Raw genomic sequence first — 25018 nt, forward strand, 5'->3', positions numbered from 1 at the left:
CTTTCCCCCTGACATTTTTCAATAACTTTAAATTGACAAAAGTTTTCATACAAGAGTTTGACCTTCACACTTATAAAAAAGGATTTGGGAAAACTAGATGTATTATTTGCCGATTGATCGACAGCTCAATTTTTTTTTTGTTTCGGCTTATTGCACTTTGAATTTAAGCTCGATTCTCTGATTGCATTTACTAGTACATCACTATTTAAAACGTCAACTTAAACTCTTAGTCTATGTATTTACACAAAGAAAAGATAGATTAGAAATAAGTTCAGGGGTCTATTTAGTTTTCTGTGTTTGATTATAGTAAAGAAAATTTTGTTTATTTACGTACAGTTGTACAATAACATGTATAATCATGTCCCATAAAATGATTATCCAAGATGTCATAGTTAAAGACCCATTTACAATAAATCAATAACCATTAAATAACTCAACATGGATAAACGAAAAACATACAAGAGTTTAGCACAAATTCGATTGTTAATACATTAGTACATACATTGACAACGGGAAAGGTCAAATAGAACAAAAGACATAAAAAGCGCATGTAATCAGGTAAGATTTAAATATTTTTGTCATTTTCTGTTGCATACATTTAGAAAATTTCGAACGTCAATTGTCAATTGGCAATAGTCAATAGTCAAGGGCAAAACGAAATCAGATTTGAATTGCAATGCACTTGAAATGCAATACATATTTAATTAAATTACGTATACGTAACGAAGCGAAATATTACGTATACGTAGGGGTATAGATCAAGCACCGGCCTAGGATCGTCACTCAGATATATGTATTCTGATAACTGGCCAGAGCTCGCAACAATGGATATTCCAGTGTCATAAATTGTGCTAAAGCGCAAGCTCGAAACAAACTGACGAACTGTCGAATTGTCGACGAATATCTGTCGTGTCTGGCCTGGGCAGCTGCCACATAAACATAAATTTCGCAAAGATGCAGCGTCGCCAAGCTCAGAACATCATCTATAAATGCCTCTTGCCGGTTTCAGCTCAATTGCAGTTTGTTCTGACGTGTGATGCAGCTCACTGACAAATCCCAAGGATCACAAGGATTTGCAATACAAATAATAAAACAAAAGAATCTCTTGCCATGCTGATACAACGTTACACCGCCGCTTTGGCAGGTGAGTTAACCAAATACAAGTGCTGCTCAGGGTCAGAATCTCAGAGAGCTAAGGTTCGGTTCAACGTTAGCGCGTAACTCAACAGTGACCGACCGCCTCATCATTATTAGCACTTCCTTTGGAGCGACTGCTGCTGATTCTCATACTGTGGGGCGTCTGTCTGTCTAAGTTTTTGCTGCCTTGCATATTTACGAGGCATGCGTCTTCTTTTTGGCCACAAGCAACAACAGCAGTCGCATTTCTTGGCAGCCAATTGATGTTGCAGTGCGTTGCGGTTGCACAGTGGCTCAAAAATGCAATTCCCAATTGTATTTTCATAGAAGTTATGATTAATCGTAACAAGCACCGATCTGAAATAGATTTTTGTTCAGTCCAGTTAATTTTACTAACTTATAATTATTAAATTACTTAAAATTGAATAAACATCGTTGAATAAACATCGCCCCACTGTGCCAGACACTTGAGTAGGAAACTGATAAATAAAGATCGCAATGTAGAGCCGTCCGCATTTGCTATCAGTGCAAAGAATCGCATCTGACCAACGTACTTGGCCCTAAAATGGACATGGTCCGCCCGTTGTCGATGCGCCAGCTCAGCTCAGTTTATTTCAATTTGTTGTGTCGAGTGGTTTAAACCTCGGAGCAAAATTTTGCTTGATTTGCCGAATTAGAAAGCTTTAATGTTGACTCGTTCACTTGTTGCAGCTTTACTGCTGTTCTGGAGCGGAAGCAGCGCTCAATTGCAGGTGAGTTAAGGATCCAGCAAGCAGTGTGCATCTGGATAATGTCCTTCTTTTGGCAGGCACAAAGCGGTTATAACTATGTGCGCCCCGAATTAGCTGCCACAGCAGGTGGAGGAGCTGTGGCGGGTCGATTGTCACCTGGTGTATATCCCACAGGAACTGCGCTGCCCTTGACGCCTGCGCCGGCCACTGCCTACGGTGCTGGATTGTTTCCATCACCAGCTGTGGGATATACACCCAGTGGCCAGGCAACGACTGCCTTTGGAGCACCTGCCGCAGCAGTGAGCAGCGGCTCTAATCTGTCCAGGCGACCAACGGGCACAGGTCTACAGTCTGCAACGTCGGCATCACGCAGTGGTCCCTACGGTCCACAAACGCAGTACGGCAATGCAGCTGTTTCCACGGCGGGATCTCGTTCGTCTACTGGTGATGACTACAATGACGGTGCCGAAGGAGACTATTCGGCTATTCCAGGTGTTGCTGGTGTGGATTATCCCGTGTATGCACAAGTGCCACGTACCAATTTCGACTGCACTCAGCAGCCACTTCCTGGGTATTATGCTGACATTGAGGCTCAGTGTCAGGTCTTTCATATATGCGCCCTAAATCGCACCTACTCGTTTCTCTGCCCCAACGGCACAGTGTTTAGTCAGGAGACGCTGGTCTGCGTTTGGTGGAATCAATATGATTGCGTCTCAGCGCCAAGCTTGTATGCCAACAATGCCTACATCTATGACTACAGTATTGGCAGTTCCAGCTCCAGTTCCAGCAATGTCAATGTGAATGCCAATGTCTATCGTGGAGGTCCGCAGACTGTCAATACAGGCTATGGTGCAGTTGCTCCATCTTCGCCTGCTGGTGGCACACTGCGAGCTACTGCAACGCCTCAGGTTGCTGGCTACAATGTGCCACGTGGCTCGTATCCTTCACCCTCACCCACGCAAACACAGTCGCAGTCTTTGTATGGAGGTGGTGTCATAAGGCCAGGCAATGTGGCTGATCCAGGTGCTAATCGTATTATTCCAGCCACTGCTGCAGCTGGATTAGCAGCTACAGCAGCTGGCATACTACCCGAGAATGCTGTTGGCAGCTTTGCCCAACCCGTTGTAGTCGGTAATCGGGAGTATCTGCCACCAGCCGGCGTCGGGCAACGTCAACGAGGACCTGCAGCATAGTTGAATAGACGAACCCATCTTTATCTGTACCCGGTTATATGGCAATAGACTTAACGTCCTTAGACTTACATATTAGCATTTATCTATATTCACATTTAGGAGCTCCTTCTTATCGTTTCCACCACATTGCTTGTAGTTAAACTTAATTTCATATGTATTCATTACTAATATAAAAATTGCATTTGCTTAAAAAAAACGTCTATTCTTTGATTTACAAGTACACAAGTGAAATGTTTTAGCTTTGGGCCATAAATTCACAAAAACAGCTCCAATCATTATCATTCAAAAATTACTTCCATAAACTTGGTAATGCTGCAAAAAGTTTAATGAATAACTTCCAGTTGCATTCTCTTTGAAATTCATTCATTCTTTCAGTTTATTGAGCTCGCTTAGAAAATCAAATTGTAGTGCATTCTTCGAACTGGTCCGTGTCATTTTAGAATCCTTAAGCAGTTTACCGTATTCATGTTTAAAATCTGATCGAATAAACAATTGTTTTCCTTTCTTCAGCTTGGGTTCACCCTGCTTGGGCAGAGGAATAGCCGGATTGAATGCCATTTGCGTGCTGTCGTACTGCGAAAAGAGGTCATGGGCATTCCTAAAGATAAAACATAGATATATATTACATATTTGTTTACACAAATTTAAGATATAATTACTCACAGTTTGCCAATGTCTGTGGGCAGAGCGCCTTCACCTGACGCTGGCACTCCGTTGGCAATGTGCGCTGCCATTCGACGCACCGTGGGATGATAATGACGTCCCAAGAGTGAGAGCTCATAGAGCGCTGTGCTGGCCGCATTGCAGTACTCAGGATCATCCAGTTCAGGATCATAGCGGCCGGAGCCAATGGTCGTATCCGTGTCGAGCAACGCATCCAGCACAGACGTCAACTGGAATGTCTGCTTAATAGTGCCCAAGGTGGCCAATGTGCCGTTGTGCAGCAGATGCAGGCTGCCAGTTAGAAGTCGCTTTACAAATGCCATCAGGCGTTGTTGGCTCATGTTGCGCCTCCGTTTGACCAGCACCTCATCCAGGGTGCGCAATATTATGGCAAAGTCATCGTGATTCTTTCCCGCTTGCACCACCAGCATGTTGCGATAGAAATGCTGATAGAATCGTATGGGATCTATATTCAAAACCTCGCCTTGCCCAGACAATATAACAAAGATGGTCTGGATGCAGTGCAGCTGCTCACGATAGCCCAACTCCTGCTCCTCTAGAATGCGATTCAGCACATCGATGAGATCGGAAAAGAACTCCAAATTGATCACATGGGCAAATCTAAAAATAAGAAATAATGTGTTAGTAGTTATCCACAGGATGACTTGATAGGATTATACATACTCTGCAAGGCCTTCCAGTATGGCACTGAGCACACGTGATGTGGGATCATTTTTCAGAACACGGAAATAAATGGTGAACACCATTTTGATGATTTCCGTGAGCTTATGATGCTTGGTCTGCTTGTTCTCCTCTGCACGCGTCTCTTCCAGCTCCTTGTTGACCTCGGTAAGTTTCTTTCGTCGCTTGCGCTCCTTCTTGGATAAGCTGAGAAGCCGTTGCCGATGCGATTCCAGTTTCTTTTGCTTCAGTTCATTCTCCTTTTCGGCATCCAGATTAACATGCTTGATCTTCAGGCCCATAAGACATGTAATGCACTCCACATGCACGTTGTTCTGCTTGGTCTTAATCAGATGATTGATACGCCGCACCACAAACAACGTCATGTCCAGACGCTTGTCACTACTGAACAGCGATCGGAAGCATTGATTAACAGCCACTCGCATTGCTCCATAGTTGCAGTTCAGCATGTAGACCAGGAGCTGGGCAATGTTCTGTACATAGTTGAAGTAGGGATGCGCAATCAGTAAATCGCACATGCACTGCACCGCCACGGTGGCCATTTTTACAGATTGCGGTGTCTTGTGGCCACCTCGCTTATTGACCTGGGCCGTCAGATGCTCCAGCTTCTGCAGGAACTTCTTGAACTGCTGCAGCAGCGTATTTTCAAAGGTGACACGATCCAATGTGGCTTTTCGAACGGTTTGCATCTTAGTATCCACTTGACCCACACGATACTCGGGCAGAATATCCTTGAATATTTCGGTGACTGAAACAATTGCCAGCTTGCGAACTGCCAGCAAATTGGGAACACCAGTGCTTCGATTCATCTCGTCCATTAGCTCGTAGAGCGCATTAAAATTACGCATTTTATCTTCTGGCTTCTCTAGGATGCCCGAACAGATGATTCCAATGCGATACTTTTGACGCTCGATTTCCTGCTGGCGCGCTATTAACAAATCTGTCGTTGATATCAGTTTCTGCTTCGGCACAGGCGCTGCATCATTGACCACATCGTCGTCACTATCTTCATAAGCCTCCTCACTGTCCTCATCGGCAGAATTATCATCATCTTCTTCAGCTTCGTCTTCTTGCTCAATCGCCTTTCGTTTTGGTTTGGGAATATAATCCACTTCAGTAGTTCTTGTTATGATCTCGCCATCGCGTGATTTAATAGGCAACAAGTTGACTTTAATTTTTTGCGCTGCCTGCTCCTTTTTGGTAGCCGTAGCATAGGCCATTTCAAGACCCACTGACTGCTGCTGATCCTCGACGGGCGCTGTCTTCGCCTTCCGCTTACGTTTGTTTGCCTGCAGCAGGTCCAAGTCATCGCCGTCCAACATGTCCGCCACGTTATCCAGCAGCATGTCACCACCGGCGTCGCCTTCATCGTCATCCTCATCAGCGTCTGTTCCCCGGAATAGGCCTAGCGATGCTTGTTTATTGAATTTTTTGCGCTGAGCTAGATTGTCACGTTTGTGGGCTTTTTGTGAGAAGATATTTTGGCCCTTCTCACGTTTTGAACTTAGCTGTTCGCGTTTCTGTTTGATTTTTTGTTGTTGTTGTTTGCTCAACGGTGTTTTCTTTGACTTCAAGTGTGCGGCACGCTTCACCGAACTGATTTTTACCTTTTTCTGCAAATGCGGTGTAAAATGTTAACTTAATTGTATATTTCAATATTATAGCTCACACTTACCGTGCCCATTGTGATTTATTTCAGTCAAATATAGGTTTATTTAATTTAATTAAAATTATTAGCCGACAATTTAAATACACGCGAGCACATGGCCTACGAGGTTGCCACTTGATTCAATAATTTTGTGATGACACATCGGTTCGAGTCGGCCAAAATCCGAGAAAAAACTATCGCACTCAACTTTAGCTGTTTCTGGCTAGAAATCATTCTTGCGTGCAATTTTGCATAGTTTTTGAAGAATTACTAATAGCAAAACATTGCTGAATATATGTTGAAACTGACGATATTTCTGGCTAATAGTAATTTGACATTTTTCTTGCAATCGAACTCTGAAATTAGCCAGAACTAGCTATAAAAAAGCTTAGTTGGCAACAGTGATTGGTCTTCTAGTCACTGAACTAAATGACCTACAATCAGGGCCTAGTTCGTTCGCTCACAAGTTCAATAGATCGTAGTGCGAGCGACTGTTTATTAAGCAGCTGTTTTGTGGATTGTTTACATTTTTGCATACATTTTAGATGTTCGTTTAAAATTGCAATGTCTGAAGATGAAGATGATTATATGTCTGACAAATTTTTATCAGGGTAAGATATAGTTAAGTTGCTGCCTTGATAGATTTGCTTATATAAAAACTTTGTAATTAGGCTTCAGGAGGTACGTCCAAGCTTAGTTAGTAATCGCGCCAAGAAGCGTCAAATTGAAGTGCAGACGAAGCAGGCGGAACACAACAAGCGTCAACGCGAGGCTGCCAAGGCTACCACAGTTGATAATGCGCGTCTTCAACAGACACTAAGTCAGCCACTTGCTGCGGACAACAAAGGCTTTCAACTGCTGGCCAAAATGGGCTACAAGGCAGGAAGTGGGCTGGGAAAAAATGAGGATGCACGCACTGAGCCTATTGGGATATGCATTAAAAAAGATCGCGGTGGACTTGGACTTGCCAAGAGACAAGAGTTGCGACGGGCACATTTGCTACGTAAAGCGGGAATTGAGTCAAGCGGAGAAATCAGTACAGAAGCATATAGGCGAAGAGCTACACAAAAAGCGGAGGAGCGCAAGCTGCTTTACGATCTGAAACGTTGTCAACAAACGTGCGAGTCCCTAGATCTGGCAGCAGGCGTGCAAGAACCAGAATTGGACTTTTTCTGGCCGCCCAAGCCAATCGAGCAGAATGATGAGGAAGATACTGAAGCAGAAGCTGATGATGAACTAGAGAAGGAAGAGCCAGAGGAACAGTACAGTGTTGAGGAGCAGCTGGAGCTATTGATGAGCTATCTACGCACTTCCTATCAATTTTGTTATTGGTGCGGCACACACTATGAAAATGCTGAGGACTTGGACACCAACTGTCCTGGCTTGACACGCGATGAACATTAGTCTAGACTCTAGAATTAAGTTTTATAAAATACGTGCATATATATATATATTACAATAAAATGTAGTCAAAAAACATGTATAGCGGTGTACAAGGATTGAGTCGGAATTGTTGGATAAATGATCCATGCTGCTACACACGACCTTCTAACTTCTGTATAAGATCGTGTGTCTGCTCGATAATGCTGTAGATGAAGGGTCGCTCCATGGGATCGATGCGTAGCATGTACCGGATAAGATCGTGCATGTCCTATGCAAAGTTAAGAATATAATTTTGAAAACATGTCTTTCATGATTCATCCAATCAGTTACCTCGGTGTAGATGGAATCCTCTGGAATGTTTATATTGCCGCTGAGTACGGCCAAAGCAACGCTATCACCTCGCTCATAGATGGGATCGAATGGACTGCTAAAGTAACACATGGCGTACAGCACACAGCCAAGACTCTGTGGTAAGGATAAGTATTTAAAGTCAAGTTCAAGGAAATCTATATCAAATTACTCACCCAGATATCTGTTCGCTCATCGATCGTGCAGTAGGTTTTAACCGTGAATAGTTCTGGAGCACGATAGACAATTGAGCTTCGCTCCTCGGCCTCGTCTTGTAGTCGCTGTGCATCCGATTGGCCACAGATTTGCAGTCGAGCCTCGGTCATGGAGCCTAGATCCACAATGATTGGTTCAAAGGAGTCCGATAAGCATATGTTGGCAGTTTTTAAATCACGATGTGCCAGGGGCACTGGCTCCGTCTCATGTATGGCCTTGAGGCCCTCACAAACACCCAAAAAGATTTGCAATATTTGCGCCTCCGGCATGTGATCCTGTTTACGGGCACGGAGCTGTAAATGGTCCGATAGCGATCCATGCTTGTAGTAGGGCAACACAATGAACAACGTGCTCGTTGTGTTTATCACAATGTCCGCCTGGCCATTAAGCTCATAATCCACTACACGGATTACATTCTCCGAATCAATTTTACGACAATTTTCGATTTCACGCAGGGCAATATTCTGATCTTCGATGCTGTGACAGGTGATTCGCTTTATCGCATAGCACCGACGAGTTGCTGCATTCTCCGCAAGATCGATCAGACTGAAGCCACTACAAATAATAACCGACACACAAACAGTTAGTCAATTAACTATAACAATAATGAATAACAATATGAAGCAGGGAAAGCCTTGCTTTTTTTATAGTATCTTATTTTTATTAAAGATGTTTATAGTTCTATCTTAAAGAACGTTTAAACAATTACACAGTGGGTTAAGCTTTTTAAATAACAAACATACTGATAAGGGAACTGTTTAATGGGAAAGGAAATAAGTGTGGGAAGTTCCCTGTGCCCTCTCGCAATGGAAATGCCCCTTCTATTATGTATCTCTACATCATATATTGTGGCATCCATGTCGCACATCTCATAGCGAAAAGATTAAGTTAGTCAAGCGAAAAATACTATAATCTTATCTTATAATAGTTGCTTGATTCTTTAAGGAAGCAAAAATAAATTAAAACGAATTGGGTTTACCTATTTAAAAAAAACAACACGTACTTGACTAACTGTATGTATTTGAAAAGTTGAATAAAAATACAGTCTACGCACATTTGTAAATACCTATGCCTATAATCAATTTGCAGTAATATGTAGTTTTTTGTACAGGGTAACAAGTAGTTGGATAGTCCCGTAAATAGCAATTATCGCGTAGTATAAATATTTGGATTAGTTTACCCTTGTGCGAGACGCTCGCGTACTCTGTAGCGGGAGCCGTTGATTTTAAGCGTTTCTTTGCTGCAAAAGCAGCCACGTTTCACAATCAGTGCCCATCCAATGCTGTGCATTTTACTTTCTCTAATTAAATTATTAATTTACAAATCGCACAATTGCAAGCTTAACGAACTAAACAACAACAACTAATTTATATCGCGTTCACAGCTGTTGGCAAAGACAGGGCTGTTATCACGAACACAACCAGCATGCTGGCGTGGTGTTGCCAGATGGCGGAATAGCAACCAACTTGGTTCCATTTACATTTTGTTAACTAATTTTGAATCGTTCTTTTTGTTTTGATTTTATAAATGACGATAACAACAGACGATGCGTGGCAGGACTTAGTTGGCATCAGCGCCGATCCGCCTGACATGCGGGACAAGTGCGAGCAGTGCAAGTAAGTAATAAATGCTGCTGCAAGCCCACACATTAAAACGTTCCCATTTTTTTAGACGACCCGCCGTAGTCTGCTGGTGCTCCGCCTTACCTCAGCCTCCCGTTTCGGTGGCCTCACAAATTGTGATACTACAACATCCTGCCGAGGAGAAGCGATCGCTGCGCACAGCTCTAATGCTGCAACTGGGACTGCAGCCCGGCAAATGCGTTGTTTACAAGGGCAAGCGATTTCCCAATACCCGTCACAGTGCGGATCTGCAGCGGGTACTGGACTCACCCCAGACGTTACTCTTGTATCCCAGCAAAGACTCAGTGCCATTGGAGGAAATCGATCGTAGTGCTGGACCCTATACACTGGTGCTCATAGATGGCACCTGGCCACAAGCGAAGGCGATCTATGCCAGCAGTCCGGCACTGCATCGCTTGCGCCAGGTCAAACTCATTGCAGTGGGAATCAGCGACTACATTATTCGTACACAGCCCACTGAGGGCTGTCTAAGCACGCTGGAGACGGCGGCTCAATGTCTAGCTGTGCTGGAATCGCATCCTGAACTGCGTCAGTCTTTGGTGCGTCCACTACATGCACTGTGCAAATACCAGCTGGACAATGGAGCCGTCGAGCATCAGTCCAAGGAGTTTCTGTTGAAAACCAATCAATACCCTAAACCAATTGGCAAGCGGCTGAGTCGTCTGTTAAACAATACGGTATGTGGCAGTGCCACCCCTTTGGAGCAGCAAGCCGTTACCCAAGAGTCTTGATTAAATAGTCATTAAATAGTTAATACTCTGTGCCCGGCCGTGGCTATATAAGTATATATATTTAGTAACATTCTATAAACTATTTGTAATTTTCTACACAACATTGTGGTAATATGAATTTGTCATCATCAGCATGGTTCCGCTTGTTTCCTAGTATTTAAACCGTGGGCATGTTTCTGGCATCGGTCAAGGCTCGCAGCATGAGGCACTGGGTAATAGCGAAAGCTCTGACGCAAGCATTGAGTTCGTCCTCTGCAAATGAATTTTGCAAGAAATCGCTTTTGTCACTTTTATTGCTGATTTCTTTACTCACTGCGCTCCGATTCACAGTGATCAATGGAATCACCAGTTGCTGGCCACAGATATTTGCGCACCATTTCTACATTCAATTTAAAGTTTTCCATAAATCCTGACTTTTCGAAGAAGCAGCGGAAATAGCACTACAGGAAAAATAGCAAACGTGCAACTAGAAACACTTGAATAGAAATATTTCAATTTTTACCATGCTTGTCTTGTCATTTTCATCCAACAGCTTTCCCGTGGTATTAAACAGCAGAGTGTTAGCTGCAAGGAACATGTTTAAAGCATTTTTACTTATTAAGGAGAATACTACATCTGGTTCTGCCTAGACTCACATAAGGACGTAATAAAGCTTTCATTGCAAATTCGCGAAATCTCATCAAAATCAATAAAATTGGGATCTCTCGGCGCCTGTGTAGTGGTCGATATATCATCCATATCGCCATCGAAGCTATCGTAGTTTACAATGTATATATCGCCATTATCCTTAGCACGATCCTCGAGAGCCACAACAGAACCAAAGCAAATGCTTAGCACGGTTAAAAGAGCAATAGAAATTTGAAATTTTAAACTCATTTTGTCAACGATAAACTAACTGTAATAGACTGCCTGAAGTGCTCGTGTCTTTTTATACAAAATATTCTGCTTAATTTAGAAAAGCAAATACACGCAATATACTGTTAAGGTACATACGAGTATCTCGTGATTAGGTAAATAATATTTGGCGTGTCAACAAATTGGTCCATATCGACAATACATTTGCACAATAGAAAAAAAATACAGTTATAGCTGAAACCTCAATTGAAAACTTTTTTTCCTCTTTATCCCAATTGAGTTTAACTTGACAGAAATAATAAAATGAATTGGGTTTAATAGTATTCCAAATGTATCACTTATCAAATTAATGTACATTAATATTCCTGTTTCATCTCATATAATCGTATTTACATTTCCTTTATGCTTACCATAAGGTACGAGGAACTCCATAGCACAGTTCTTCCTTGCGGCAAAGAAGAGTGCATGTTTCTCCCGCTGTACTTCAGGATCATCTGGTGCTGGCTGTACATCCTGTCCGCTTAACCCTTTCCAATATAATATACTGATCATCAGCACAAAAATCAGAAAGCTAAAACGTTTCATTTTCAAAAGAGCTCAACGAATAAACTGTTAACAAACATCATGAATTGGTTGCCTTTTATAGATCCATTGACGAATTATTAAAACTGACTGATCAATTTGGAAAAATTAAAAGAATAATCGTTTACACTAAATAGTTGCACTTTAATCGAACAATAAATACATGCGATAGCAATATTCTCATTGATAAGTATAATACAAAATTATTAATAATATTTAAATGAGCGTTAAACGAAGTCTAAATAGTTCAATGGATGTCATTGTGTTTCTGTTTTTTTGTCATCATAAACGTTTACAAGAGTTAGTTAAAGTATTATAAAGTTAACTTAATGTGTGTCTGTGTGTGTGTGAGTTAGTATGTGTGTCGGGAACTGTAGAATAGATCGCGCAACGAGGTCAGTGCTTAGAGTGAGGATCGTAATATAGAAGTAGTTGATATAGTATAGCCAATAGATTAATTGTAATAAAGAATAGTTTAGTGTTGGAACCTTATAGGTAATTTCGCTTAAATTTGTACGCCGTTTTAATGCGATATTAGTAATTTCCAATATAATTTTCTTTTAAATTACTCTATGCAGCGTCCACGTTGCATCCACACGTCAGACTTTGGCGCCCCAGGCCCGTTTCAGCAGATAGGCGCCCTTCTCGGCAATCATCACAGCTGGAGCGTGCGTGTTGCCCGATGTTACCTTGGGCATGATGCTCGTGTCCATCACTCTCAATCCTCGAATGCCATGTACCCTCAGCTCATGATTAACAACGGCCAGGGGATCCTGTATGGGACCCATTTTACAGGAACCAGCCTGATGATTCTCCGGCCCGGTATTCTGACGCACCGCGCACTCCCAATACGCATCGCTGCCGAAGGTGTGCGACTCACAACCCTTGACCACGGTCTTGTCCAGGCGCATGCCATACTGCTTGAGAGGAGAGCTCTGTGAAAGTCTTATGGCAATCTTGATACCATCCACAAGCGTCTTAACATCATGCTCGTCAGTCAGATAGTTGGCAAAGATACGAGGTGGGTCAAGAGGATCGGATGAACGTAGTGTGATATAACCTCGGGATCTGGGATTCAGCACAGCCGGAAAGATTTGTATAGACCGGGAGTTATTTGACAAAAGTTCACCCACTTGACCCGTACGTGCGCAACTGGCTAAATAGCCGCCAAAGTAGAGCTGCAGATCGGGCAGATCCGGTCGCTGAGCCCAACGGGAGGAGAGCTTGGCGGTGACATCGGAAATGCCTGTGCCAGACATTAACCCATCGCGGAATAACAAATACTCCATGGCCGTGGCCCAGTTAAGCGGCGCTGTGTCCGCGTCGTCAATGAAAAAGTTGGTGAAGAAGGCCACATGATTCTGCAGGTTCTTGCCCACGCCAGGCAAATTATGAACTGGCCTTACATTCACCTGTTTCAGCTCGTCCTTGGGACCAACACCGCTGAGCAGCAGAATCTGAGGGGAATTGACGGCGCCGGCACTTAACACTACCTCCTTCTTGGCCATTATTTTGCGAGTGCTGCCAAACTGATCGCTGACCTCCACGCCGAGCACGTTTTTCGTGTGCGGATGAATCAGCACTTTCGTGACAGTCGTGTTCAACAGAATATGCAAATTGTTGCGCATACGTGCAGGTCTCAGGAATGCTCTGGCGGAGCTATATCGAATGCCATTGCGAGCCGTCATTTGGGCAATCATGAAACCCGTGGCATTCTGGCCATTAAGGTCCTGCACAGAGTAGCCCATCTCCTCGCCGGCCTTGAGGATGGCATAAGACAAGGGCGGGTTATAGGGGAACTTGCCCACTGGCAAAAGGCCGCCTTTGGCATGATATTCTGTACCCACAGCATCCAGCTCAAGATTATCTTCGGATTTCAAAAAGAATGGCAAAACATCATTGTACGACCAGCCGGGATTGCCCTGTGCCGCCCAATCATCGTAATCCTCACGATTGCCACGTATGTACATCATACCATTCATCACCGACGTGCCGCCCAGGACTTTTCCTCGAGGCCAATAGCATCGCTGTTCCATGGAGGACAGACATGCCATGGACTCTGGTTCCGTGTTGTAACGATAGTCAATGTCGCTTCCGATGAAATTCAGAAACATGGATGGGATTTGGGCTCCCACCGGCTCGTCCCCTCCTGCAAATAGAATAGAGTTGAGATACGAATAAAGTTTAAGTTTTTTTTGTAAAAATGTGAAGTCTACCACTCTCTCTCCCTCTCTATGTCCTTCTCCCTCTTTCTGTCATTTGCTCTCTATCACTCTCTATCATCTCCTCCTCGCTGTAATTCACAAATTGTAGATCTCAAGATGTTTCCATCTTCTGTTTCTTTAAATGAAAAAAAAAGACTGATTTAAAAGCAATTCACAAATTTTTAGAATGTCAATTGGCGATATGCTGACATTTTCAAAGCGTAATTGCAATTTTAAAATTTTGAATCAGCGTTCTAGAATTTCCGATTGCTTGCGCCCACGACATTTGGGCATTTGAATGCTCATCAATTAATTAAATCAATTTAAACAAAAGAAATTGATTGCTGGTTCCACCGTGGGAGCTAAAAATTAACCGCAAACTGTTTAACTAATTATTTAGCTAGTCATTTTGTCAGTCGAGATAAAGCAAAAACAAACTAAAAGTCAATTGCAACAAATTGCGACCAATTCAACAATCAGTTATTTTAGTTAATAACATGTTATAGAATTAATCCGATGAAGTTCTCAAACAAGCACTTACCATTTTTAAGAGCCAAAAATAAAACAATATCCTCAAATTGTTTGCGTCGCAAAATACGAGAAAACAATTAACACTCGATTCTAATTTGTTAAGCTAATATAGCTTTATATTCACTCTTTATAAATAACAAATAAGCATTAAACAAATACATAAGAATTTCATTATTTGGTGTCTAACAAATCTTCAGCTTTATCATAAATAATAAAATGGAATTTATATTTTTGTATTTAGAAAAGAAAAAACGAAGCCACAAGAAAAAAGGTTAAACACCTTTCAAAAGTATATGTTAATACGCATGAGACGTAATTAAGAGCCATCATAAATATAATAAGCAAATCTTGTTTTACCAGACTATCAAAACAAAAAACTTAGAGCACAAACTTGCATCGAGTGCGCCAATTATTGAAATAAAAGATGCTGTCAACATTTACAAACAACATGCTATTTAAATAGTATTATTTAAATATTGTATATAAAAGTAAATGCAAAACTAAATTTATTTGACCTTTGCTGAATACATCCGCTTTGTGATACACAGATATTGCAGACACTCGACATTGAAAATGAATAATGAAGCAAGAAATTAAACGTCTATTGTCAGAATTGGCTTTAAAAAAAGTGTCAACCAAATGACCATACAAATCATGTGCATCCAAGTTGAACCAACGAATGCCACGAAAAGAGTCACTTAAGTTAGAACAAGTACACACTCGTAACAAGCACTTATATACATTATACGTCAGTATTTAAAAAATTGGCCCCTGTTAATTGTACTTTAGGCATTGTGAGATCATTAACACCAACGCATTGACAACAACTACTATTTATTTATTTTGTCGCATAATATTTCAGTTGGCAATTATTATAATTAGTGACAAGGCATAATAATTGTTGCAAAGTAACCATTATTTGAAAGGGTTACAAAGCCACACTAACCCCAAAAGTAAACCAAGCAGTACCAAGCACGCTGATAACGCCAAGTTAATGGACATTTTGAAGGTTAAAAGATTAAGATTAACAATATTTCAATGCGATTTACAACAGTCTAGATGGCTGATAAATTAAACATTTTTTTACGTGACCTTCACTTGTACTTATTTATCTTACACTTGTCAAATTGACATCTAATTTTTGTTGTTTGAGTGCTCTTTTTTCAAGCAAATGATTGTCCTTTTGATTTATAAAATCAAAAGTTTACCTTGTTTATATACAAGTTACAGTCAAATAAAGGTTTTGCTCTAAATGTATTATTAAAAGTTTAAAGGGGAGAAAAAGAAAGGAATTATTCAAATAATTGCAATTAAAAATGCTTAGTACTCAGAGGTATCCAAGGTAAGTTCCATTCCTTTTCTGCAAGCATTTTTATTAAAATCTGTGAGCTATGTAAGTATATGTTTATCTACCGAACTAGAGAATAATAAACTTGGACTTCTTAATAACAAATATTCGTTGAATTTTGGTCATATTTGTCACACCATAAAACACAGTCATATAATATATTTGCAATCTTATCGTTTGTTGAATTTAACAGATGTAAATTTATATTATAAATAATGAATAAATAAACAGTAATAATCAACGTTAATAACATTTATTGAAACACACGTGCAAATAATGTGAATTGCCTTTAATTTGTCATTAGCTGAGTGAATGCACTGCAATAAAAAAAAATGAACTACAAATCGCACCTCATCCCACCTACACACTTGAAGTAATCGCAAAGCGAATTTTAATTTATTTTTCAAATAATGTGTAAAATGATACAATAAATTGTTAATTTTTTTAATGCGATAATGCATTCAAGCGTAAAATAAATAACTTTGGAAACGGACGCAAAAACAAAGAGGCATAAAATCCTATAAAAAAGTACACGCATACATTTACACTTATTTGCATAGACACAAGTTACCAGAAGGATGGTCAGGTAATGAGGGGTGAAGGGGGATAAGGGGTGGCATGGGGTTGGGGTTAGCTCGTTTACTTTACATAATGCTCAAGGCAGTTGCGGTTACTTCTTTGCTACATTGTTGTTATTGTTGCACGTTGTTGCTATTGTTAAGTGTTGCTCAAGTTTCATTAGTGTTGCTGTTGTTGCCTTGCTTTTTGTTGCTGTTGTGTTTTGCTGCCTGTTGTGGTTAAGCTTCAATTACTTCTAAGCAAATGCCACATAACATGCGCCTAATTGCCCACAGCGACTTGGCAGTCAACATACTTGAATATGTTGCTAGCAGCATGTTGCAAAGCCACAGCACAGTCGCATAATAAGCTGGTCAGACAGTTTAACAGCTGTCAATATCAATATATTTCCACTTACCGGCTTCAATGAGCAACACCTTCCACTGCGGCACCTCGGAGAGACGAGACGCAACCACAGAGCCAGCTGAACCACCGCCAATGACAATGAAATCGTACTCGTAATCTGGCTCCGAACGAAACTGTATGTATTAAAAAGAAATACTGTTAAGTGAGGCATTTGGTAATACTACTTTTGTATAGATAAACTTACCCGCGAACTTGCGCGTCCACAGGGATCCTCAAGATCACATTGGGACCTTATGAAAACCTCGAGCAGACCCATGAACAGCATAAACGCACTGCCGCCGCATGTGGAGGCGAGGGTGGGTCCGGTGGGCACGCCCACCAAACAATCACAGGCTGATGTGCTGGTGGACATTTTGCTTGGATGTCTGAAAATGGCGAAAAGAGAAACAGAAAACTAAAGACTTAAGCAACGAACTTGACTCTAGCTATGACTTAATATTATTTGCCCAATTAATGTCCATTATGATTAACAATTAAATACACATTTTATACATTTTAATAATTTTACCATTAGACCTGACCTTGCAACTGCAACCCAAAGCATCAGCAACTTATTAAAGTACTCTTAAGACAATGGCTTAGCTGCCGTCGCAAAAAAAGGCGTCGCCTCCACCACTCAATGCACGCGAATAATCCATAAAACGAAACAGAAAGCAAAATAATTTTTGGTACCTTTGGCTTGATTGCCGCTAGCATTGGTAATAACAAACGGCCAAAATAGGCAGAAGCGACTGAAGAAGTCAGAGCTCATCATCAGCGCAATCCAAAGCCGCTTGGCCCATTGCTTGCCAGATTCGTTAGTTTTATTCAGTTTGCATAGTTTCACATGACCTTAGCCCAATGTAGCTAAAGTGCTGGCTTTTTTCTTTTTCTTTTTTCATTTTTTTTTTGGTTTTTTTTTTTTTTGGTTTTCTGAAATTTCAAAACTGCACGTTGAGATTCGGATGCCTGTGCCTAAAACAGAAGCAATCCAATTGTTAGATACAACTTGGAGTAGCCAACAATGATTGAGTAACAATTATACCGTTTGTTGGTTCAATTGCCAGTCGTCAGTGCTGATCTCTGAACCCAAAGTTCAAACTGAAAGTGGCCGCTGTCATTTCTGAGTAGATGTGAATTTTCCATTTAATAAATTATTATGACTTACGATATCCAAATGTTGTTTGATTGCTTAACACCTTTTACACTTTGTAAACTCACTTAGCTTTTTAACAAAAATTGTTTATCACTTACCCAAAATAACTCAATTAATTAGCTATACAACTTTTCACACAATTTGGTGAACAATTACAGCCAAAGTTAATTTTTTTTTGTATTTTTGGAGATGTGTACAACGTTTTTGACCTCAATTAGACTTAACAACTTTGTTGAATTGGATGCAGCAATCAAATTGCAATTTGTAAGCGCCAAAACCAAAACCAAAAACAGAAACCAAACAACAGAATCAAAAACCAAAAAAACACCTCAAACGAAAACTGTACAAAATTCGAAACCAAGTCGAGAAGTTCAAGCATTTGCTACAGTTTTAGATCGCGAGACAGGCCGACTTGGGACAATGATGGTGCGCACATTTGACATTTGAAACACGATTTGTGTTTGCATTGGTATACGGTTTTGGCCTCAGTCTCAGTCACAGTCGCAGTCTCAATCTCCATCTCTGATTCAGTTACAATTTCAATTTCATGTCAGCAACGGCAAAGTTGAAGGATGCCTCGAAAGTAAAGCAAAAAGAGAGGCAGTTGACCTCGCAACTAGTTTTTCCATCAAGCCCAAAAACAACAAGAGCAACAATAAATAATGCCAAACATAAAACCAGGCGAACTTCAAAGCTCAGAAAATGCGTGCAGAAATCGTGCACGGTTAACTGTACAAGTTTTTCCATAAAATAATCGAATAATAACTTAAAACTTGATTCAAACAACTTTTGGCGCCAATGGATTGTAGAAAATTATTCGGAATGGTTTGTTAAAAATAATAAAAAAACGCATTTTGATATCTACTACTCTGCATAAAATTAAGTTTATTCCCGAATCAATTCCGGCTCATGAGATAAAAAATGATGAGTAAGTTAATAAAAAATGTTGTATCTACATAGAAATAAAAATGTTTATCTTCATACTTAACACTTCCTTTGACTCATATCTCGTCGCAATCTTCTTTATTATCTTATTCCTCTATAATTACCTGCTGTTTGCATATTTACAACTATATCACCTGGGCGTCTAATGGTTGGTGCACTCATGCGATGCGAGTGTCGATTATTTGAGTGCCACATAACACTCGTATCGGTTGTTGTTGCGGTGAGTACTCGTATTGTATTCGTACTACTCGTACATGTACGAGTATGATATCTTCATTGATATCGTTGGCATTGTCTGCATAGGCGTTGCATTTGAAGGTTTCTTTCAGTTGTCAGTCTGTCAGTCACTTAGTCAGTAAGTCAGTCAGTCAGTCAGTCACTGAGTCGTTGGGTTGGTCTCGTGCTCATTGAAACGATAAGTTGGTGTGAACATGATAGTTATAAAAGAAAGATTGACTGTAATCTGGCATATTCGTATGTTTATATTTCCCTTCTGCCCCCTTAAATGACAACATAAACATATACTTATTTTGGGGGATTTCTTTTTTGTATGGGTGCTTATTAATGTGGGAATCATGCAGTTATTAGAATAATAATAATAAACTAACCGAATTTATGCGTGTCATGACAAAGGCGTTAGATTAAACCGTGCGATTTTAAGTGAATTGTGTAATATTGCTTGAGGTTTATAGACAAGGCAGTGTCGGCTTCACAGTTGAGAGTTGAAAGTAGTTTACCCCAATCTCAAATTAATAAAAATCGTCAAAGGTTTGACTTTCTTTTTGCAATACAAACCAATAATATCTACCAATAAATAAAACTAATAAAAAACCAACATAATGAGCAACTTAAAGCCATAACCAATTTAATGCTCACACAATATGTGGCAAATTGTAGTAATTAATTTCACCAATATGACTCAGTTAAGCTTTTATATGGGGACTCTCAGTTGGAACTGGTTTTACAAATCAAAACTAACTGTTAACGAGCAACAAGACATAAACAAAACAAAAAGAAAAATGAATAAGTAAATAAAATATCATAAAAACGGGTCATAAAGTTTTTCACATACAGGGAGGCGCGTCAAATTGACAAGCTGGCAAAATAAACGAATAATATCCACAGAAAAGCAAATAAGAAACAGAGTACGAAGCGAAACATGTTGCTGCTGATGTGTTGCTGCTGTGCAGGCGATAAAGCGGAGCTATAAATTAACAGCAACATCCATCAGTGGTGCCAGGCAACAAACTGTGAAGCGCACAACTTGTTATCCGTAATGCAATGTTGCATCGATATTGATAACTGAGCTCCACTGTGGCTATTATGCGGTTGCAACGCCGGTGGTTGGCCATTAGAAATTGGCCAAGAAATCAAACAGTGTGGCGGCAACAACATTGACAACAACAGCAACAGCAACAACAATAACAACAATAACAACAATAACAATCAGCAGCCGGAGCTACAAATGCATTCGCAATTTAAAGGAAGCAGCAGCGCAATGTCTGATGACTAAACTTGGCCAATGTATCTCACAGTTTGTATCTGTATCTGTATCTGCAAATGTATGTACATTGTACAATGTATGTGTCTCCCTAACTCGGATGCCGGTGCCGGTCTCATGGCTTAACTTCCTATTTTCACTTTCATTCGTTATGCGCCTAAGTTGCCATAGAAATGCAATAACAACAGCAACTACAACTACATCTACAACTATATAGTAAAGTGCTGCCAAACTGCAAGCGAGTGATTTGGATTTTTTTTTTTGTGTGTATTTATTTTTCTTTTGCGTATTTCACATTGTCAACGCGCTTTCAACAATGTGCGAATATTTCGATGGGAGAATTTGGCAATTGTTTGTGTAGATTTCTGTTGTCATACCCATCGCGTAATTGTTCAAAATTCCATGTAATGCTGTATTGAACTTTTCAAATTTTGAAAAGCTTACTAAATTTCCATTCAAGTTGGTAACCTTCTTATTTTGTATAAATATTTTTATTTGATTATTTATCTAAGTATATTTGCTTTAACAGCTGCAGGGAATTTTTCTTATTGATTTATAGTACTGATTGCGCTTTACTTAATAGCAATTGTTTTGTAATGATTACAGGCACATTTTAATATCGATAAAAATCTTGGAAAATAACAATGATATTCAAGACAATTCATTAAAGGTATAAACAATAAACGGAGAGTGCAGCTGATTTCTACAATTGTAAATACTTAATTATTTCCAGTTAATAAAGACCAATAATTAACATAGCACGTTTATTTACTTAAAGATGTTTTTATCGAATAAGCGAATTTAAAAGGAAATGCCAATTGAAACGGAAAGTTTTATTTCAGTTGTTAAAGAAAAATCAACTGAAAACGTGAAGAGTGAATCGCTAAATTTGTGTTTTACATAATTTATTTAAATTTTGCTATGTTGCACGAAGTACGTGATTGAATATTTGCAACATTTCGCTACTTTTTGCATTTTTGCCGAAAATTTTCGGTTGCATTTTTCAGTTGCTGCAACAGCAACAGCAATTGCAACTGCAACTGCAACAGCAACGCCATGTAATACCCTTGGCTGCCCATTGCACGGCCGCTGGGCTGATGTTGCCAATTACGTTGGCGCTGCCACCAACAACGAACAACGAGCAACAACAATGTGACCACAATTAAGTTTAAAGTGAAATTCTGCAATTGCTAGCGCATCATTTGGGCGACGCGAGTCTGAGATGAGCTTTGTACCTTTGATTGATCGCTGGTTACGTGCTGCAAATGAATAAGGGAAAAAAACACAACACCAACAACAACAGCAACAACAACAATAATGTGTTGCTGAGGTGGCCCCCAGGCGGATGCAAATGTGGGCAGTCCGATGACGTTGACGTCAACGAAGTGCTCAGGAGCTGCCTATCAACTGTGGCATGTCTTGGCTTTGGCTCCATGCATTTTGCCGATGGCCAGACACTAACAACACTTTTAGTTTCATTGCTAAATGACTGAATTTGTTAACAGAGTTGTTGTTGTAATGGGTAATGTTGTTGTTGTAATGGATAATTTTGTTGTTGCAGCAGTTGTTGTTGTTGCTGCTGCTGCCTCTGTAATTGCTATCTTGTTCAAATTTCTCACGCTTGTCGCTAGGATAACAGTTTTTATATGTGGCAGCCAGTCATTCAGTCAGTCAGTCACTTAGAGGTTAAAAATTGTTGTTTACTGTCCAAATGAACCAGTTATCTTAAGCTGATAACCAGATTTAATATTATGTCTACCAATGTCTGCAAATGCCAATTTATTGTGCTAAAGTAGTAAAACTGGAACTTTATTGTTCTGCGATTTTAGTCAAAATAAAAATCATCAAATAAATTCAAAAAGAAACTGAGTACATTGACTATGGGATGCACTGTAAATGTTCTACCTTAAATATATATATATAATTTCTATCATTTAATACAATGATTTTTTAATAAAGCGTAATTTCTTAGAGTGTAAAAGTGACTTCATTTACGATGCTGACGATTTATCTTAAGTCATGTCTTGTTAATGAAGAACAAAAACACAGAGTACTGCAATGTGTCATATACTTAGTTAAAGTGCTTGGCTTATATAAGAAATGATTAGCAAACTTAAGCAACTTGATGATGCATGATGCTTTCGGCTTTCTATTGTAGACAATACATATTCATTTGAATGAATTGCTAATGCAATTTAAAGTATTCTTAAATGGCAACATCAAGCATGTTTCGAGCCAATTGCTAACCATTTTTTTATGTGACCCAGTTTAGGTATTCAGTTTTGTCACCGTTTGTGCCACAAAAGTGTGCCACTTCTTGACTGAAAGTCTGCCATAACGAATTGTAAGCAAATAAAGCGAAACCGAAGATCATTTAAATGGCAAATGGCAAATGCAAGCAACAACAAAAACAGCAGCAATAGCAACATAAAGGAGCCAAGTAAAAGGTAAGGGGCAATGAGGAGATTGCAGATCGCAGTGAATAACTGAATGAATGAATGAATGAGAGTCAACCAAAAAGGGAGCAACAACAATGCAAACGAACAAACAGCTAACAGCAAACAGCAAAAAAGTCAATCGATGCCGTTCAAAAGAAGCAACAATGGCTAAAATCCTCTAAAAACAACAACAACAAACACATGGGTAGGTATAGATACTTTTAGCACGCTCCCAAAACACGGGGAGGTACAAATTTTATATGTCGCTGACATTTCGACATGACTTCAACTGCGACAGCGATTGGAACTTGTGTGTGTGCTTGTGTTTGTTGGCAAATAAAAGGTTTTTTTTTTTGTAAGTTTTCGGTTAACTACATGCCAATTCGTTCAAGCCGGAGCACAAAAGAAAGCGGCATCGGTTTTATGGCGTGGGTGTCTGGCGGTCAAAGCACTCTGCTATTCAATATGGAGCTAAAATTTAAATAAAATATTCATTGCCCGCAGGGAAGCAGTTGTTGAGATGCCGTTGATAATCAGGAACAAATATGGGCAATTGTTTCTGTTTTGTCTACTGTTTGCCCTCAATAAGGCAATATGATTGATCATCGTCACGCTTCGATTTTTGAGGTGCCTTCTTTAAGAAATGTACAAACATAATCAGAGAATTTGAAATGCAAATTAAAATTGCTTTCGAAATTTTTCTTAATGAGTTCATGCCAAGTCAAGTTTTGTATTTATTCTTTTATTGATTTACATTATATTGTTGTCTTAAATAACAAAAAAAGACCCTGCTCAATTCTCGTTTGACTTAATTTCACTCTAAACTTGATGAATAAATATTGTATAAATTTGGCGGTACATGATATTAGATTGAGGGATTATATAAAGAGAATCAACGGATATTCACATGCATTCAAATCGATTGCAGATCTTTAAGAAAATATACTCACACTAAATAAGCGTTACGAGTATCTTACAATGCCGCAGGCTTCCGTTGGAAGGCAAGAAAAACCGAAACCGGGCTAATTTCCTATTACTGTAATAAACGTTTTATGAACTGCAATAACGCAACACCTTAATGCACATACAAGACCGTGTTATTTTTCCTTTTTTTTATTTTCATTTTTTTTTTTTTTCCAATCTGCGACAGAGACACACACACATGCAGAGACATATGTGCATACATATAGAAGTATAAAAGTGAGCACAAAATCAAACAGATTAGTGGACTCACAGATCATACTTGTAAAAAGAAAACCTGTACAATAGGCAAACCGTACAAGAGACCCACAACTAAACTAATATTAGAAACATGTCTAGAGCGAAAATCGTGAGACAGACACATATTCGTAACACTAGTAAATGTATTAACAATCTGAGGCCAAATATCTAAGAAACCTATTGAATCCGCAATAAAAGTATTTTAGAATGTTACTGCAATAGATTTAGCACCATTACACAGTTGAGTTTTGTTCTTCAATTATCTTTATTCGTCGATGCTTCCTCTAAGAGTGAAATGCTCAAAAAAAAAACATTAAAGATGAAAAAAAAAAATGGTTACACACTTACATTTTCTATGTCTGTGTCCAGTTGTGGACTTGCGTTCAGTTTCCTTTTCTGCAATTAATTGTTTAACTTTTCGTTTTCGTATTGTTCAGCTTCTTATGGGAAATGCCTTTTTGGCCAAATTGCACAACTCGGCGAAGATGTTAGTATGTCCGCAATAAATTTGAAAAAAAATTATTTTTCAATGTTTTGGCTTTGCAATTGATTTTATTGGCACACACACTTTACGCACACACGCACAATATTTATTTTTGCCTTCTTTGGCTCTAAACACCTCACTAGCCAGATTTATGTTTTGGGCCTGGTTAAAATCTCTGATCTCTGCAACTTGTTTCGCACTGCGCGCAATCGCAGACCGTCGCCGACTCAGCGTCTGGCCGGCGAGCGCGGGTCTTTTTAAACTCCCGATGACCAATACGAAGCCTAAGCTCTCGTGTGGTTCGTCGTTAACTTGCCTTACGAACCACTAGTTCCAGTTTTGCTCCAAATGTCAAGCTTAAAGCTCACACGTTGCTCTCAAACTGTCTTCACTTT

General features: G+C 39.8%; 7 protein-coding genes across 9 annotated transcripts; 3 read left to right on the forward strand and 4 right to left on the reverse strand.

Annotated features, from left to right (window-relative positions):
* Nucleotides 1-1823: 1823 nt before the first annotated feature.
* Nucleotides 1824-3121, forward strand: LOC117792618. The gene is made up of 2 exons (XM_034632823.1): nucleotides 1824-1891; nucleotides 1942-3121. The coding sequence occupies exons 1-2, from the start codon at nucleotides 1824-1826 to the stop codon at nucleotides 3059-3061; spliced, it is 1188 nt and encodes a 395-aa protein (XP_034488714.1). The 3' UTR covers nucleotides 3062-3121.
* Nucleotides 3122-3242: 121 nt separating this feature from the next.
* LOC117791024 (nucleolar complex protein 3 homolog) lies at nucleotides 3243-6225 on the reverse strand. The gene is made up of 4 exons (XM_034630653.1): nucleotides 6102-6225; nucleotides 4409-6039; nucleotides 3725-4345; nucleotides 3243-3659 (listed from the first exon to the last, which is right to left on the reverse strand). The coding sequence occupies exons 1-4, from the start codon at nucleotides 6108-6110 to the stop codon at nucleotides 3425-3427; spliced, it is 2496 nt and encodes an 831-aa protein (XP_034486544.1). The 5' UTR covers nucleotides 6111-6225; the 3' UTR covers nucleotides 3243-3424.
* A 346-nt stretch (nucleotides 6226-6571) lies between these two features.
* Nucleotides 6572-7553, forward strand: LOC117789886 (G patch domain-containing protein 11). Its single transcript, XM_034629055.1, has 2 exons — nucleotides 6572-6685; nucleotides 6746-7553. Exons 1-2 carry the CDS (start codon nucleotides 6639-6641, stop codon nucleotides 7476-7478), a joined length of 780 nt encoding a protein of 259 aa, XP_034484946.1. The 5' UTR covers nucleotides 6572-6638; the 3' UTR covers nucleotides 7479-7553.
* LOC117789884 (serine/threonine-protein kinase 16) lies at nucleotides 7493-9392 on the reverse strand. The gene is made up of 4 exons (XM_034629053.1): nucleotides 9202-9392; nucleotides 7982-8576; nucleotides 7788-7922; nucleotides 7493-7725 (listed from the first exon to the last, which is right to left on the reverse strand). Exons 1-4 carry the CDS (start codon nucleotides 9309-9311, stop codon nucleotides 7609-7611), a joined length of 957 nt encoding a protein of 318 aa, XP_034484944.1. The 5' UTR covers nucleotides 9312-9392; the 3' UTR covers nucleotides 7493-7608.
* Nucleotides 9393-9470: 78 nt separating this feature from the next.
* LOC117789885 (DTW domain-containing protein 2) lies at nucleotides 9471-10496 on the forward strand. Its single transcript, XM_034629054.1, has 2 exons — nucleotides 9471-9637; nucleotides 9693-10496. The coding sequence occupies exons 1-2, from the start codon at nucleotides 9549-9551 to the stop codon at nucleotides 10393-10395; spliced, it is 792 nt and encodes a 263-aa protein (XP_034484945.1). The 5' UTR covers nucleotides 9471-9548; the 3' UTR covers nucleotides 10396-10496.
* LOC117792623 (general odorant-binding protein 84a) lies at nucleotides 10415-11835 on the reverse strand. The gene is made up of 5 exons (XM_034632831.1): nucleotides 11656-11835; nucleotides 11031-11250; nucleotides 10898-10959; nucleotides 10709-10835; nucleotides 10415-10647 (listed from the first exon to the last, which is right to left on the reverse strand). Exons 1-5 carry the CDS (start codon nucleotides 11833-11835, stop codon nucleotides 10553-10555), a joined length of 684 nt encoding a protein of 227 aa, XP_034488722.1. The 3' UTR covers nucleotides 10415-10552.
* Nucleotides 11836-11955: 120 nt separating this feature from the next.
* LOC117789883 (glucose dehydrogenase [FAD, quinone]) lies at nucleotides 11956-24849 on the reverse strand. 3 transcript variants are annotated; one of them, XM_034629049.1, is made up of 4 exons: nucleotides 24488-24849; nucleotides 17084-17264; nucleotides 16892-17012; nucleotides 11956-13981 (listed from the first exon to the last, which is right to left on the reverse strand). In XM_034629049.1, the coding sequence occupies exons 2-4, from the start codon at nucleotides 17249-17251 to the stop codon at nucleotides 12393-12395; spliced, it is 1878 nt and encodes a 625-aa protein (XP_034484940.1). In that variant the 5' UTR covers nucleotides 17252-17264; nucleotides 24488-24849; the 3' UTR covers nucleotides 11956-12392. The 3 variants fall into 3 exon arrangements, with proteins under 3 accessions (XP_034484940.1, XP_034484941.1, XP_034484943.1); XM_034629050.1 differs by lacking the exon at nucleotides 24488-24849 and adding an exon at nucleotides 17572-17588; XM_034629052.1 differs by having other exon boundaries at nucleotides 12432-13981.
* Nucleotides 24850-25018: the final 169 nt, after the last annotated feature.

The sequence above is a fragment of the Drosophila innubila genome, assembly GCF_004354385.1.
Source record: "Drosophila innubila isolate TH190305 chromosome 3R unlocalized genomic scaffold, UK_Dinn_1.0 2_E_3R, whole genome shotgun sequence".
NCBI lineage: Eukaryota > Metazoa > Arthropoda > Insecta > Diptera > Drosophilidae > Drosophila > Drosophila innubila.